Below are 14,194 nucleotides of genomic sequence, written 5' to 3' on the forward strand. Positions count from 1 at the left end.
CACAGTCTGCCCCAAATGCTGCCTCCCTCCAAAGCCTTCCTGGCTCTTCCTCAAGGCACCTTTTGCATGGACGCTCATAAATGTAAGACTTGGTTTTCCTTTCTTTTGCTACTCCTCTTGTGGCTTGTTTTTGTTTTTAAATTTCTTCTTGCAGGTTACAAAGGAGAGATCTAGTCAAGTATATTTAACTTTTAACTTTTAAAAGCATCTCATAGTGCATAACAGGCCTCAAACATTTTGGTAGCTATTTGAGAATCAGCTTTTCCATAGTCTCACCTTGACTTCCACACACATCCTCCCCCAACAACAAACACTTTTCTATAAAGATCTGAAACAAAAAATTTTATCTGGTCTATAAAGTAAACATGCCTAAATTCCAATGTTTTGACAATGTTTTAGGAATAGACATGTAAGAGCTTGTTAAAGGCATGGCTGAGATTTTACTAATGGATAAAATGCTTTGGTCACGAGACAGGATTCCTTTGAATGACCTTGCTGGATCAGCCTGTCACAGAGAGGGATGAAAGAAAGAATGCAGAGCTGGGGCTGCTGGTGCCCTGTGGCTGTACAATGGGCTATCGTTCAGCACCCGGCACAGCCCTGTGGCGGCATCCTAAGCCCAGGGAAGGAGATACTTTGGAACTGCCCTAGCCCCTTATGGGTACAAGCAATATCCTCACTCTACCCCAATAGTCACACCAGCCTTTCCCCACACAGGCACTCCTTTCCCACAGAAGAGTGTCTGTCTTTCTGTGTTTTGGAACAGTCTGATCCATTGCTATCAGGCTCCAGTCTCTTTTCCTGCCTTCTGTCTCCTTCTACTTCCTAAGAATTCTCACTCTAATACATTCCATTTTCCTCTCTCAGGTTTCCATCTGAGAGTGCATTGATTTGATTGTGAAGGTTGATAAAAAACAAATCACTGAAGATGAGTCCTTTGCTCTCCTATTCACTCTTCTTTGATTTGTTTCTATTTAGGATCACTGAGTTGAAAAAGAAAATAAGCGAAAGTCTGTACTCACCGGAACCTCCCTCGTGGCTGAGATAGAAAACACAAACCACATTACATTGGCACAGGTATCCTTTATTGATTCATGTAACGAGGAAATCGAGTTATGCTTTGGGCACAGGTCAGCAATAGAGGCTCATCACTCACTCTTGTCTCAACTTCTTTCCATTTCTCAGTTCTGCCTCCAGTGAGTCAGTTTCTCAGGGAGGCAAATTCCTCTCTCTCAGTGGCGGTGGCGAGGTACCTGCTAGCAGTCCTGGTGTGCATGCACTCTGCTCTCATAATCACTCAAAGGAGAGATTCCTGCTGTGCTCCTTCAACTACTCTTGAAAATGTAGCCTGACTCTGATCTCACAGACTATCACTGGATTGTCGTTTCTCTCATGGATCAATGGCCAGCTTACAGGAAAATGATGTCCTAGGGTGTCCCAATAGGACAAAGGCACAGAGCGAAGGCCAAATGTGGCTGGCAAAGAGGATGCACAAGGCTTTCAGGAATAGAGCGATAAAGACCTTTTCCAGTTCTGGTTAAGCATCTGCAGGACACTGGTCTTTTGCGAGGTTCCTGCCAGAGCCCTAGCAAAGAAGACACCTCTGAGGAGGACAAAGCCTGCTCAAAGCAGAGGCGGTTTGTCCCTTGTGGGTCAGGACTCCCTTTTTCTCCTGTAGGAGCACAATGAATGGTAAGACCTTGCTGTGGTTTTAGTGATAAATGCTCCTCACGAGCTTAAGGACTTTGACTCTTACTGGTGGCATTGCTTTCCAAGGCTGTGGAATCTTCAGCCTTCCTAGAGGAAGTGAGTCACAAGGGGTGGGCCTTGAGGTTTGATATCCTGCCCCACTTCTGCTTCAGTAGCACCTGTGCTTTTGGTTCCAAAACTCTCTGGCTCTGAGGCTTGGTACATTTATAAGTTGAGGGAAGCTTTGAGCGTCTATGTCTGGTCTTGGTGATAGCATCAGGAAAGGAGCCAATAGACTCTCTCCCCTTTGGTAGGGATTTGAGACAGTTTTCCGCCTTATTTACAGCTGGTTTTGAATAAACTTGGTTTTTTCCCACCATTTTCTGTCTCCTGTGTCTTCTGTGGGATGGTGGGAAGGGTGGGCCTCACATTCTGGTAACAAATAGATGAGCAAAAAGTTTAAGTAGTTTCTTTAAAAGGAAGACAGCAGACTCTTTTGCTCGCTGTGTTTGGAAGAGAAAACAACACTGACCAAAAGGAGGCAAACAATAACTATTGGAGCAGGGGTGCTTTTCTTGCTGGAAGCTGTGAAAAACAAAAAGGACACAACTTAGAGATGAGCTAGGTGGCAGAGAATTTTAAATGTTTATGTTTTAAAGCAGGTCGTGGTGGCACATGGCTTCTATCCTAGCATTTGGGTGTCAGAGGCAGGTGGTTCTCCATGAGTTCAAGGCCAGACTGTCTATATAGCAGGACAGCCAGGGTAACATAGTAAGGCACTGCCTCAAAATATCCATCTCTCTCTCTCTTTCTCTCTGTCTCTACTTATCTATCTATCTATCTATCATCTATATGTTTGAGTTGGGTCTCATGCAGTTCAGGTAGTAGATCTCTGCTACTTTGCAACATTTGGTTTTATTTTGAAATGCCTGCTGATCCATGTGTGTCTGCGTGGAAGCATGCATGCATGAGTGTAGTGTAAGTGCCCATATAGGTGGCTGTGAGCCACCAGTTATGTGTGCTGGACACTGAACTGCATTCTTCTCCAAGAGCTGCCGTGGCTCTGAACCAGCCCCAGCAGCAGAGAATTTTCTTTGGAAACTAGCTCAGTCCTTCCTTGATTCATCAATTTAACACAATGACTTTCTAATCAGTTTGAAATCAGTTACTTTAAAAAAAAAACCCTAAGCCAAAACAGTTCTCTGCTGTGGTTCAAATGTAATTGTCGCTGCAACTATGTTCTTACACTCAGTCCCATGCTGGTGAGACTGTGTGGGAACCCTTAGTAGGTGCAGCTGAAAGGGTTAGGCTAACTTTGTAACCTATATGTCCTCTAAAGCCTATAGTTTTGAGTTTAGGTCCAGGTTAAGCTAAAGCCTCTTAGTACCTTTCCAGAGAGTGAAGGAATATGACCCTATCTGTGAGGACAGATATAAAAAAAGGGGGCAAGCAAGCAATGACCTTCACTCAGCAAAAGAATGACCAGACCCTTGTCCTTGAGATAGCGTTTCTTAGCAACAAACCTAGACTTCTTCTGAGTAGCTTTTGACCTCCAGCCAAGAGCCCGCAGCCCTAATCTTCAAGGATGAGCTAACCACCCCCACCTTAAAGTGCAGCTGCATCCACACTTGGCAGGACTGGCCAAGCTTGAGCACCTAAGACTAACCAATTATCTTACTTTATAGCTTCCTCATCCAATCCTAAATTGCCAAAACTAAAACTTCAAATTTCCCGCAATTTTTCTTTTAAAAACCTAAAGGCCTTTGTCTCCCGGTGCCACTCTTTGCTGACCAGCAGGGGTGACCCCATTGTACAATGGTAAATAAACCTCTTGCTTTTGCAACGAGTCTTGGTCTGGGGGAGTTTCTGGGAAGGGCGCGATTGAACTCCTGAGCTGTGAGACCCCAGGTCTTACACAGCTTTGGTGGGAGAGTTATTCGTTGGGGGAGGGCCTTAGTTCTCGTCTGCTTCCTGCTCCCTGTGGACGTAGTCTGAGAAGCTGCCTTATGCTCCCATCACAGGTCTTTCCCACTGTGATGAACTGCCTCCCCTCAAGCGCCAGCCAAAATAAATCCTTTCTCTTTTAAGGTATTTTGTCACAGTATCAAGAAAAGGAACCAACTCAGCATCCTCTTAGATCTTCTAACCCAGAGAACTCTTTGCATATGATGAGACTAGACTAGAGAGAAGCACAGCAAAAGGTCCAGAGACACTCAGTTGCCTGCCATCATCAACAGCAGCAGCATGACTCCACACCCCTCATCCCCATCTTTATCGTGGTTTTTCATCACCGCCATGAAAGCTAGTGTCTGGTGGTTATTCTGGATCTGTTTTGAGCCCTCAGCATTAAAAATGTGAGCATGTGTAAAAACATGTGAGCATGCACATTAAAAATGTGCATATGTGTGCACATGTGTGTGAAGGCCAGAGGCCTTTGAGCATCTTCCTCTATCACTCCCCACCTTATTTTTGGAGACAGAGTCTCTCCCTGACCCTAGAGCTAACTGATTGGCTAGAATGATCGGCCATCCAGTTCTGGGGTTCCACCTGTTTCTACTTCCTGTCCCCCTTCGGAGCTAGGTTTATGTGCCATAAACCATATCTGACTTTTTTTTTTTTTTAATGGGTGTACTGGCTGTTTTTGTGTGTCAGCTTGACATAGTTAGAGTCATCGGCGAGGAAGGAGCCTGAGTTGAGGAGATGCCTTCATGAGATCCAGCTGTAAGGCATTTTCTCCTTTAGTGATCAATGTGGGAGCACCCAGCCTATCGTGGGGTGGTCCTGGGCTCTGTAAGAAAGCAGGCCGAACAAGCCATGAACAACAAGCAGGTAAGCTGCACCCCTCCACGACCCTGCATCAGCTCCTGCCTCCAGGACCCATCCCTGTTGGACAGTTCCTGTCCTGACTTCGGTTAATATGAACAGCAATATGGAAGTATAATCCAAATCAACCCCTTTCTCCCCAGCTTGTTTTTGTTCATGGTGTTTCACTGAAGCAATAGACCCCCTAACTCTGACAATGTGGGTGCTGGGGATCCCCGCTCTCGTGCGCATGCTGTGTAGCAGGTGCTCTCCTGACTCAGCCACCATCACCCGCCTCCCTCAACATGTCAACTTACTTAATCCTCACAACAAACTTAGGACTTATTCCTTTTCCTTGTCTTCATTCTGTAACTGATAAAATTGTGGCAGAGGGATGTGCAGGCAGTCCCACTTAGGCTGATTCCTCTTTGGGGGGCTCTTTGCTCGGACACTTATATGACTAACTCTCTCTCCCCGATCCCCAGTGTCACCTTCTCTGTGGCATTTCCACGATCACCCATCTTAATATTGCAGCTTGCCACACAGCCTCCCCTAACCCCTGGTCCTGCTCAGCTTTGTTCCACAGCACCTACCACCTAGTACCCTATGCTTTATTTGCTGTCTGCCTCATCATGCTGGAGTAGAAATTCCCCGAGAACAAGAGGTGTTCCCCTAGCCATTCTCTACAGCTAGAACACTTTCAGCACACGGAAAATGCTCGGTGACTATTTACCGGATGCAGGATTTCTAGCTGTTGTTTATACTGACGATGCTACTTCACAAGTTACAAAAGTGACATTAGCATCCTCTGTAATCCCGGCCATCGTCTTCAGCCCTCTTTGCAGTAATCAGGGTAACATTTGCTATTATTATTTTTAACTGTGGGGTGTGTGTGTGTGTGTGGCTCCTGGGTACGTACGGGTGAGCCCAGGTGCCCAGGGAAGCCAGAAGCATCAGAGCCCCTGAGACTGGAGCTACAGGTAGTTATGAGCTGGCTGATGTGGGTTCTGGAATCCAAACTCAAGTCCTTTGCCAGATACCAGCACTTGTTCTTAGCTGCTAAGCCATCTCCCCAGCCCCTAATTATCTATTTTTTTATGCCATCCTCCCAGGTTAAATTAACTTTTTCCCCTTGCCAATCTTTGTTCCCTAGCAAAAAGTGGGCACTGAAAGTGCGGTGGACCCCTTTTTTCTGTGACTGTCTGTCCTTACTGTCAATCTCACCAAAGCACGTGTTTACACCATCAAGCCACTCTCCCTCTTCCACGTGCAGAGGGCTTTCCAGTTTCCTGCTTGTTTGAGTGGCTAGTGGGCACCTAAGTCCTGCCATGTCATTTCCACAAACAAGCACTGTTTCCACTCCCGAAGCAGAGTAACTGACTGGAGGTTCAGGCACTGCCACAAGGCCTCATGGCTGTTGACACTCTCTGACTCCAACGTCTGCTCACTTTTTTTTTTAACCTGGACAGGTCAGATTTAATTACTTGTTCTTTCAGTTCAAGTCCAGGCTGGCCTTGAACTTGCAGCAATCCTCCTGCCTCAGCCTCTCTCAGTGCCAGCATTACAGTCATAGGAGATTATCAGCAGCTCTAAATTATTCTTTCACCCATTCCCCTGAGGCAGTCACTCTACTTCGGGGCCCTGGTACACCACAGTAGTAGGAAGCTGTTTCCAGAAAACTGAAGTCCAGGGAAGAACAGTAAGGGAGCTAGACCTTTGCGTCCTTCTGTGTGTCAGAGGGCTGCTAAGAGCCCTGTGCACACTACGTCATTTTCTCCTGGCCAGAATCTTTCAGGATAAGTTTAAACAGTAACTTTTCTCTTACATGTCCAGCAACAGGGGCAGAGACTAAGCCCCTCCCCCAAGACCACAATGCTGTTGCTTGTCACTGGCAAAGGTCACAGGTGAAACTAAGCTGCTACAAACAGCTGGCTGTGTTTTTCTGGAAGCATGCCAAGAATTTTGATGACTTGAAACATTCTGACATAAATGCTTCATTGTAAACCCAGTGATAAGGAGAAGATTGTGTATTTGTTTATGTGTGTGCATTTGCCACATTGTTTTGCTGAAGGAAACCACTTGATGGAGAGAAACAAATTAACATTCTGTTGGCATACTTTGCATCTTTTAATAAACATGAAAACAAGTTCCTATGCTAACCAGTACAGATAATGTAAGGGGCAGCAAAATAGTTACAGGGGAGACTGGGTAGTTTAGAATAACTCAACTTTTTCATAATTTGCTCCCTTGAATCTGTTTTGCTACCATTTGTCACCCATTTGGGTTTACTTTTGAATGGTCTAGCTCCTTGGTACTTTAAACTTGGGCTGCAAGTTCACAAGACCAACTTTGACATAAATGGAAGAACTGAGTAAGTTATGTTTTTTAATATGGTGTTTCTCATTGAGAAAAAAAAAACAATTGGATAAAACTGGATAATTTTAACAGTCTGTTTTCTTTCCTTTTTTTTTCTTTTTTGTATTTTGTCTTGTTTTTCAAGACAGGTTTTCTCTGTGTAGCTTTGGCTATCCTGGTCTCCCTTTGTAGACCAGGCCAGCCTTGAACTCACAGAGATCCTCCTGCCCCTGCCTCTCCGAGTGCTGGGATTACAGGCATGTATCATGGTGCCTGACCTATCTATATACTTTTAAAGAGTTCATCTTGAGTTATATAGGAAGAGGAGGGAAAGTTTATTCATCTAGCTGATAGGGATTTTGGGGATATACAGCACAGTATGACTTTGCTAATGAAAAGATAGTCAAAAAAAGGAGAAACAGTCTCAGGAGAGGGTTTGAGTGTCTTGGGATGTTCGTGCTCCAGTACCACATCCATGAGTTCCCTAGGGTGACTTTAGTAGAGAAATAAGCCAAAGCAGCCACCTAGAAAAACCAGGTATGGGAAGGGTGCACTGATCACACTTAGAAAAATAACTGCAATGGAAAAACCTTTGGTATCAATATAGGTGTGGCGGTACACACATCCATAATCCCAGCTCTTGGTAGGCAAAGGCAGAAGGACAAGGAACTTGGATAGAAAGTTTTAGAAGAGCCTGAGACCCGCTCTAAAAAGAAAAGAAAGGAATTGGTATCAGCCCTCCCCTCCCAAAGTTTATGTGTGGATCAACCTGGATACAGTTCCAGGAAGCCGGGGTAATTAGAATATTATCACGTCAAGAACACCCCCTGGGGTGCTGGTAGAAGAAAAAGGAAAAACACTGCAGTGACCAGCTGAGAACATGTGGGTCTTAACTGTGTCTAACCCAAGATTGTGCAGTCGTCGTGTTCAGCTGACGTGAAGGTTAGAATCCAGACTGTGGCGGATGATGCTTAAGGGGCTGAGCAAAACTGAGGATGTCACTCAGTGGGAGACCACTTGCTCAGCATGCACAAGGGCCCATGTCTGGTACTCAGTATTGCAAAAATTAAATAAATAATTAAATGAGACAGAGAAAGAGAAAAAAAAAAAGATTCTTATACTCCCTCTCCCTAACACACACACACACACACACACACACACACACACGTGTACACAGGCGCACAAACTGCTTTCCTGTAATGAAATCACTTAAGCACAGCTTTAACTTAGCCCTGAATTAATACTTAGCTGAGTTAGCTGTATACATTATCAGGCATTGGATGTTTGGTTGGTCTTCAGTGACTATTTGAAACCATAACATACCTAGGTAAATCAGTGACCTTGTGTTTCCCTACAAGCTCTTTTTGGACAGCATCTAGAGTGTCAGGAATTCAAGAGCAAGGCAGGGAATTGGGCAGCTTGGCCCCAGGTCCACCCTGTTTGGGGCTATAGCCATCTGTACAACTCATTAGCTACCTGTGCTTGGTCAAGTTGCTTAAGCTCTTGAAGTTTCTCTTCTACGTGATGAGCACTAAGGCTGGAGTGACTGCATAGCATGCCTGAGGCCCTGAGACCAACCCCCCAGTTGTCAAGTAAAAAGAAAAAAGAAAAACTACATAACGAGCACTGTAACGTAGCCTCATAAGGCTTTTATGAAGATAAGTAAAAAGACGATAAACTGCTTCAGTGTCCCTCGGCTGATAATAAATGAGAAATCGGTATCATGTTAACTAGTCCTCTGCCATGGAGGTGCTCCGCCTCCTCTTGTGGGTGAATTCGTGGATAACAGTGAAGGGAGGAAGCTTAGTCTGTATCTCCCGTAAGCCACTAGGCTAGAAGCAGTTCTGAGGTCTGAAGACTAAAGATTATGTCAGAGACAGTCCCTGTTCCCATTACTACGGAACACACGTGGACACTGAACTGCCATGGGCTACATCTGTACAGGGGTTCTAGGTTATCTCCATGAATGGTCCTTGGTTTGATCACCTCCCCCTGAGGGGGGGAGCAGCCTTACCAGGACACAGAGGAAGACAATGCAGCCACTCCTGATGAGACCTGATTGACTAGGATCAGAAGGAAGGGGGGGGAAGACCTCCCCTATCAGTGGACTGGGGGAGGGGCACAGGTAGAATAGGGGGAGGGAGGGTGGGATTGGGAAGGGAGGAGGGAGGGAGCTACAGGGGAGATACAAAGTGAATAAATAGTAATTAATAAAAATTAAAATAAATGAAAAAAGGAAAAAAAAAGAAGATTATAGCGGGAGGTCTAAACCTGTGTCAAGAGAAAGGAGCTGCAGGCAAGCGGGAAAGCCTTCAGTGTGCTACAGAGCTACCCTGCAGCAGAGCAAATGGGTGCTTAGAACCAGTGACCCTTTCTAAAGAGACTGTTCTTTTCTCTGTTGTGAAATCTCGAATTTCTCTTTTTAGGTCATTTCCCACAGCATCCCCAGAGCTGTTTTTTAAAAACACTGAGCAATTAAATGGCCCACTTCTTCTCTGCTTTTAAACTGTGTATGCTGCTTAGTGTTCAACCAGCTTGACATAACTTGCTGGAGTAATGCGGGAAGAGGGACTCTCAAGGGAGAAAGTGCCTCCGTAAGATTGGCCTGTAGAAACACTTTAGAGCAAGCTTACCTTTTAGCAGCTGGCAGTTATACGCGCTCATGTTCCCAGCAGACCGCACGCTTATCAAGTCTCCTCCGGTGCTGTAGTTCTTACTTACGACTTCAAATAACTCGTAGGGGGGGATCAAGACTTCCTTCCTGAGAGAGAAGTCTTGCACAGAGACACCCAGGCAAGTAAAAATGATAAACAGTGTTTGATGTCCAGACACCGGCGTCTCTTCCTTTAGCAGGGAGGCAGAAAGAAACTGGCCAAACCGAATGGTGGAGCCAACATTGGCTTCAAAGTTCACATCCTTCATCCCATGGTATACCTTATAACACAGACTGTGGTTCTTCGCGGAGCTCTCGTTCCTCAGCAGCTGGATGGCTGAGGTGAGGTAGTAGTGCAGAAACTTGAAGTGGAATGACTGGTTGTACTGCCGTGGAGACCCCGCAACTCTGGCCATGGCCTTAGCAAAGTCCGAGCTCACATTATGATTCAAGGTGTAGAACATGAGGGCCACAGTGTGCACAGGGGTCATGCTCTCGGGGAAGGTGCTGGCCTGGCTCAGCCAGTTTAAGTGGGCTTTTTGCCACGCTCTGGAGTAATACTTATTGGTGTCTATTTCATTAAAGAAATAGTCTCTTTCCCTTAGCTCCTCCATGACCTGTTTGCTACAGCCTTGGTATTGATCATCAAAGGATTGTGGGGTCAAGTCAAAGTCGACCTTAAGAGCAGCCTATGAGAAAAAGAAATCTTGATTTGCATTATTCAAGTCAGACAGAAATGTGGTTGCTAATTTTTTGTGCCCTACCAATGCTTGCTGAAGTATTTTACACAGAATGGTCAAGCTGTGTCCATTATAATGCCTCCATGCTATCCCTGCCTGGGTGGGGATTATCATTATTCACAAATGACACAGAAAACTCCAAGGCTCATCTACTCAGGGAGGAAGTGTTCTGTACTGTGTTTCTGGATTTGAATTTGTTGAAGAAACAAAATAGTAGCCTTATGGTTTAATTATACTTTTCACTTCCTTCAGCTTTTTCCAAGCCTCATATCATAGCCTCTCATGGAAGCCATAAAGAATGTTAAGAGCTGGGTGTGGTGGCTCATGCTTATAATCCTAGCACTTGGGAAGCACTTAGAAGCTATGAGTTTGAGGCCTGCCTGGGTACATGGTAAGTTCAGGGCCAGCCTGGATTACAGTGTGGGACCCTGTCTCAACCCAACCAACCTGGTAAAACCAAAACAACGGTATGTACTCTTAACTTTATTTTTTGTTATGCACATGCACGCACATGGAGGCCAGAGTTCAGTCTTCCTCTATTGCTCTCCACTTTATTTTTTGAGACAAGATCTCACACTGAGCCAGGAGCTCAGCAGTTCAGCTGGGTGATTGGCCATTGATCTCTGAAGCTCCAGGGACCTGCCTGTCTCCACACTCCTTTCCCACTGCCAGCACTGCAGTTTCAGAGGTGCATTCCATCACGCCTGGATTTTATGTGTGCTCTGGGGATTCGAACTCTGGTCCTCACGCTTGTGCATCGAGCACTTTAAACACCGAGCCATCTTCTCGGCCACCCCATATTAAATCTTTTAACTCTATAGAAGGAGAAACCTTGAGTGATAAGTTGTGTTTGGTTCTCCAAGGAGACTCATAAAGAACAACCTCCTAAAGCTTACTTAGATTCTGAAGAAAAAAAAAAAAAAGAAGAAAAAGAAAAAAAAATACAGCAAATATGGGAGCCAAAATATCACCCTTCTCCCTCAATTATGTGCACCCATGTGGGTGCATGTATCTTTGGGTCTGGATGCAAGTTGGCTTAAGAGTAGATTCCAGAGCCGGTCAGACTTGTCTTCCCAGTCGCCAGCAGTGGAGGACGCAGGCCTCTCAGGTAACATCTTGCCATGGGGGAAAGGCACTCACGCCACAGACATTAGTAACCAAGTCCCAGGGTGGAGAGCGGAGCTGATTTCCATGCGTGCAGTTATTCTCCCAAATCTTACCAAGACCTGCTCCCCGGGAGTGGATGAGTGACGGGCAGCACAGTGCCTAAGAAAGCCCCTTCTCTTTGGTAGTGGGGGCTGGAAAATTGAATGCTTTGTGGCGGGCAAACGGTTGAATATTGTCTAGAGCGTTTGAAAACGAAGTTAGAGACCTAAAAAGAGGCTCACTGAGCTTCGCCAGCTCATGACTGAGAACCTGACTTGAATTACCTACATCCGAACAGATGTTTGATTCTTGGCAAAGCAATGGTGCCTTTCTCCTGAACTGTACTCATCAAAAGGCAAGATTCCGTCCAAGTCAGTGTTGTTGGGACTGGAATTAGAAACCACACACAGTTGGGTATTTTAACTGTGCGATTTATGATGATATGCTGTCCAGTTGTATGCAATCTAGATCCAATTTGTAAGACTGACTGACTGATGTTAACCAAGCTTTAAAACAAGCTTTCATTAGTCCACGCCAAGACTTACATTCCGTTAAATATCACAGTGAACTCCAACACATTTTTTTAAACATGTCACCAGATCCCAAATATTTCCTGCATCATCTATTATCATTAGCTTATTTTTAATATATAGCTCTTTAAATTAGAATACTCAAAACTTGCGCTGCCTGTATGAAGCAGTTTCAAGTCAAATGAGCTTATTTCACATTATTTGTCCTGCAGAAACAGGATTTTTAATACTTAAAAGAATCAGAAAAATAAGCCAATGGCATCCATCATGCCGGATTTATGAATTATAAACAATTTAAATTTTTCATAGCAACTGTTTCCATCACTCTTCACTAACGTTTTTACTCTTAGATTGCTAGTGCCCAAGTTTGCCACTTGCTTGGACACCAGGTGAACGTCCCAATATGTCTGGTCGATCACAGAGAGACCAGCTTCTCCATAGCCCCTACCTCAGCGCTCCTGGCGGGTGTGTGCTGGGCACAGAGCAGCAGCAGCAGCAGGGTGAGCTGCCCTCCCGGGAGCCACAGCTTCATCCTCCGGTCTGCAGTCCTCGGCAGGCGCATCCTCTTGGATCTAGCCGTCAGTGGGCAGCAGTGGTGGTTTGGGTCAGCAGCACTTCGTGGCCCTGAAAGCCTCGTCCCGAAATTCACCCCAGAGTCGTCCTTCGACATTTTCTGTTCGGGTTGTGTCTGAGGTTCTGTTCCGGAGGCAGCTGTGACTTCTGCGGAACGCCAACAAGCGACAGTTTCCTCCAAGGTAGAAGCCAGCTCCTTTGTAAAGCCGATGTCTCCGCGAGGGAGCCAGACGTGCGCGGCACACCAAGGTTTCTCACCGAGTCAGCTTCAAGCTTTAAAAAGGCAGCCTTCCCTCTCCCTGTCTAGTCCGCGTCCAGGGGAATGCCAAGGGTCTGTTCAGGGTCAGGCTGCGCAGCTCAGCCTCGACTTTTCCCAGAATGGTAGAAAAAGCATGCTTCGTTGTGCTTGGGGCCAAGTCCCATTATCTGGAGCCTCAGGCTTTCATAATGAGTAATAGCAGCGGCATGTGCAGCGCAGCTCGGGAGATGCAATCTTAAGGTGGGCCTGAGTCCGCTCATTTGGTGCTGCTGATAGCCCTGCCCTGGACGGCCTTCCACAAGCAGCACACACTTTAAACCTTGTATGTTTTGGCTGCTTTTCCACAGTGCGTTGGAATCATCCCCATCCAAACAGGGTGGCTGTTGGATTCACAGCTTTGAACGTTCATTTCTTCTGAGAGCTTCAGGACCTCTAGCCATTGTATTCCGAGATGAATCCCTCCCCCCCCAACACACATGATTTAAGTCAGCACTTCCACTGTTAAACACTTCCAGCTCAGTTCTGAGCATCCTTCCACTACTCCCAAACATTATTTTTTTGTTTGTTTATGTTTCCTGTCTCTTATCAAACTGTGAAACCAAATCCTGTTCTTGGAAATCCCGGTCCCACTTTTCTTTTTACGACTTTAAATATTTGTCTGAAGGTCATGGTGGCTCTCCCTTATTAGCAGAAGCTCAGAATATATACAGAAGCATAAAAGAAGAAACACAAGTTATCCAAAACCCATTGCTTGGAGAAAGATGCTATTTTGATTTAAATTTTGGCGTTCTACTCACCACCCGAGACACACACACACACACACACACACACACACACACACAGCAGAAGTGAAGTCATAGGACTTTGTATATACTTGACTGTTTTCCTCCATCATTCTTCACCTTAGTTTTTTTATTTCTTGTGTGTGTGTGTGTGTGTGTGTTTTCCAGACAGGGTTTCTCTGTGTAGCCTTGGTTGCCCTGGACTCGCTTTGTAGACCAGGCTGGCCTCAAACTCAGAGAGCTCTGCCTTCTGGCTCCCTGAGTGCTGGGATTACAGGCGTGCACCACCCCGCCTGGCTCACCTCCTTAGTTTCCCACCCAGGCTTTCACTGCACTTGGAGCTCACAGGTTTGAATAGGCTGGTTGAGAAGCCAACCCCACCTCAACCCCCACCCACACCTCTGTCTCCCAAACACTTGGATTGCAGGCACTTACTGTGTTTGCTCCTTTTGTTATTGTTGTTGTCTTATGAGTTCTAAAATAATCAAATTCAGGTTTTCTTGTTTACATGGCAAGTGTCTCACCAGATAAGCCCTCTTTCCAGCCCTATTGATTAATTTTTCAAGAGGTCTTTTTTTGGGAAAGGGTCTCATGTACCCAGGCTAGCTTTGAACTCACTATGGAACTGAGGCTGACCCTCAGCTTTGATCCTCTGCCTCCTGGGT

General features: G+C 45.6%; 1 protein-coding gene across 2 annotated transcripts; it reads right to left on the reverse strand.

The window, feature by feature from the left end:
• Window positions 1–1,068: 1,068 nt before the first annotated feature.
• On the reverse strand, window positions 1,069–13,233 carry Art4 (ADP-ribosyltransferase 4 (inactive) (Dombrock blood group)). Of its 2 annotated transcripts, none has more exons than XM_060384315.1 (3): window positions 12,364–13,233; window positions 9,480–10,188; window positions 1,069–2,121 (listed from the first exon to the last, which is right to left on the reverse strand). In XM_060384315.1, exons 1-3 carry the CDS (start codon window positions 12,583–12,585, stop codon window positions 2,030–2,032), a joined length of 1,023 nt encoding a protein of 340 aa, XP_060240298.1. In that variant the 5' UTR covers window positions 12,586–13,233; the 3' UTR covers window positions 1,069–2,029. The 2 variants fall into 2 exon arrangements, with proteins under 2 accessions (XP_060240298.1, XP_021499954.1); XM_021644279.2 differs by having other exon boundaries at window positions 1,069–2,274; window positions 12,364–13,228.
• Window positions 13,234–14,194: the final 961 nt, after the last annotated feature.

The sequence above is a fragment of the Meriones unguiculatus genome, chromosome 5 (assembly GCF_030254825.1).
Source record: "Meriones unguiculatus strain TT.TT164.6M chromosome 5, Bangor_MerUng_6.1, whole genome shotgun sequence".
Lineage (NCBI taxonomy): Eukaryota > Metazoa > Chordata > Mammalia > Rodentia > Muridae > Meriones > Meriones unguiculatus.

Coding starts and splice junctions, on each gene's coding strand:
- Art4 (XM_021644279.2), bottom strand. CDS start 12,585: ATGTCGAAGGACGACTCTGGGGTGAATTTCGGGACGAGGCTTTCAGGG. Junction 10,189..12,363: donor CACCCGCCAGGAGCGCTGAG/GTAGGGGCTATG, acceptor TTTTTCTCATAG/GCTGCTCTTAAGGTCGACTT. Junction 2,275..9,479: donor TAACTGCCAGCTGCTAAAAG/GTAAGCTTGCTC, acceptor TGTTTTTCACAG/CTTCCAGCAAGAAAAGCACC.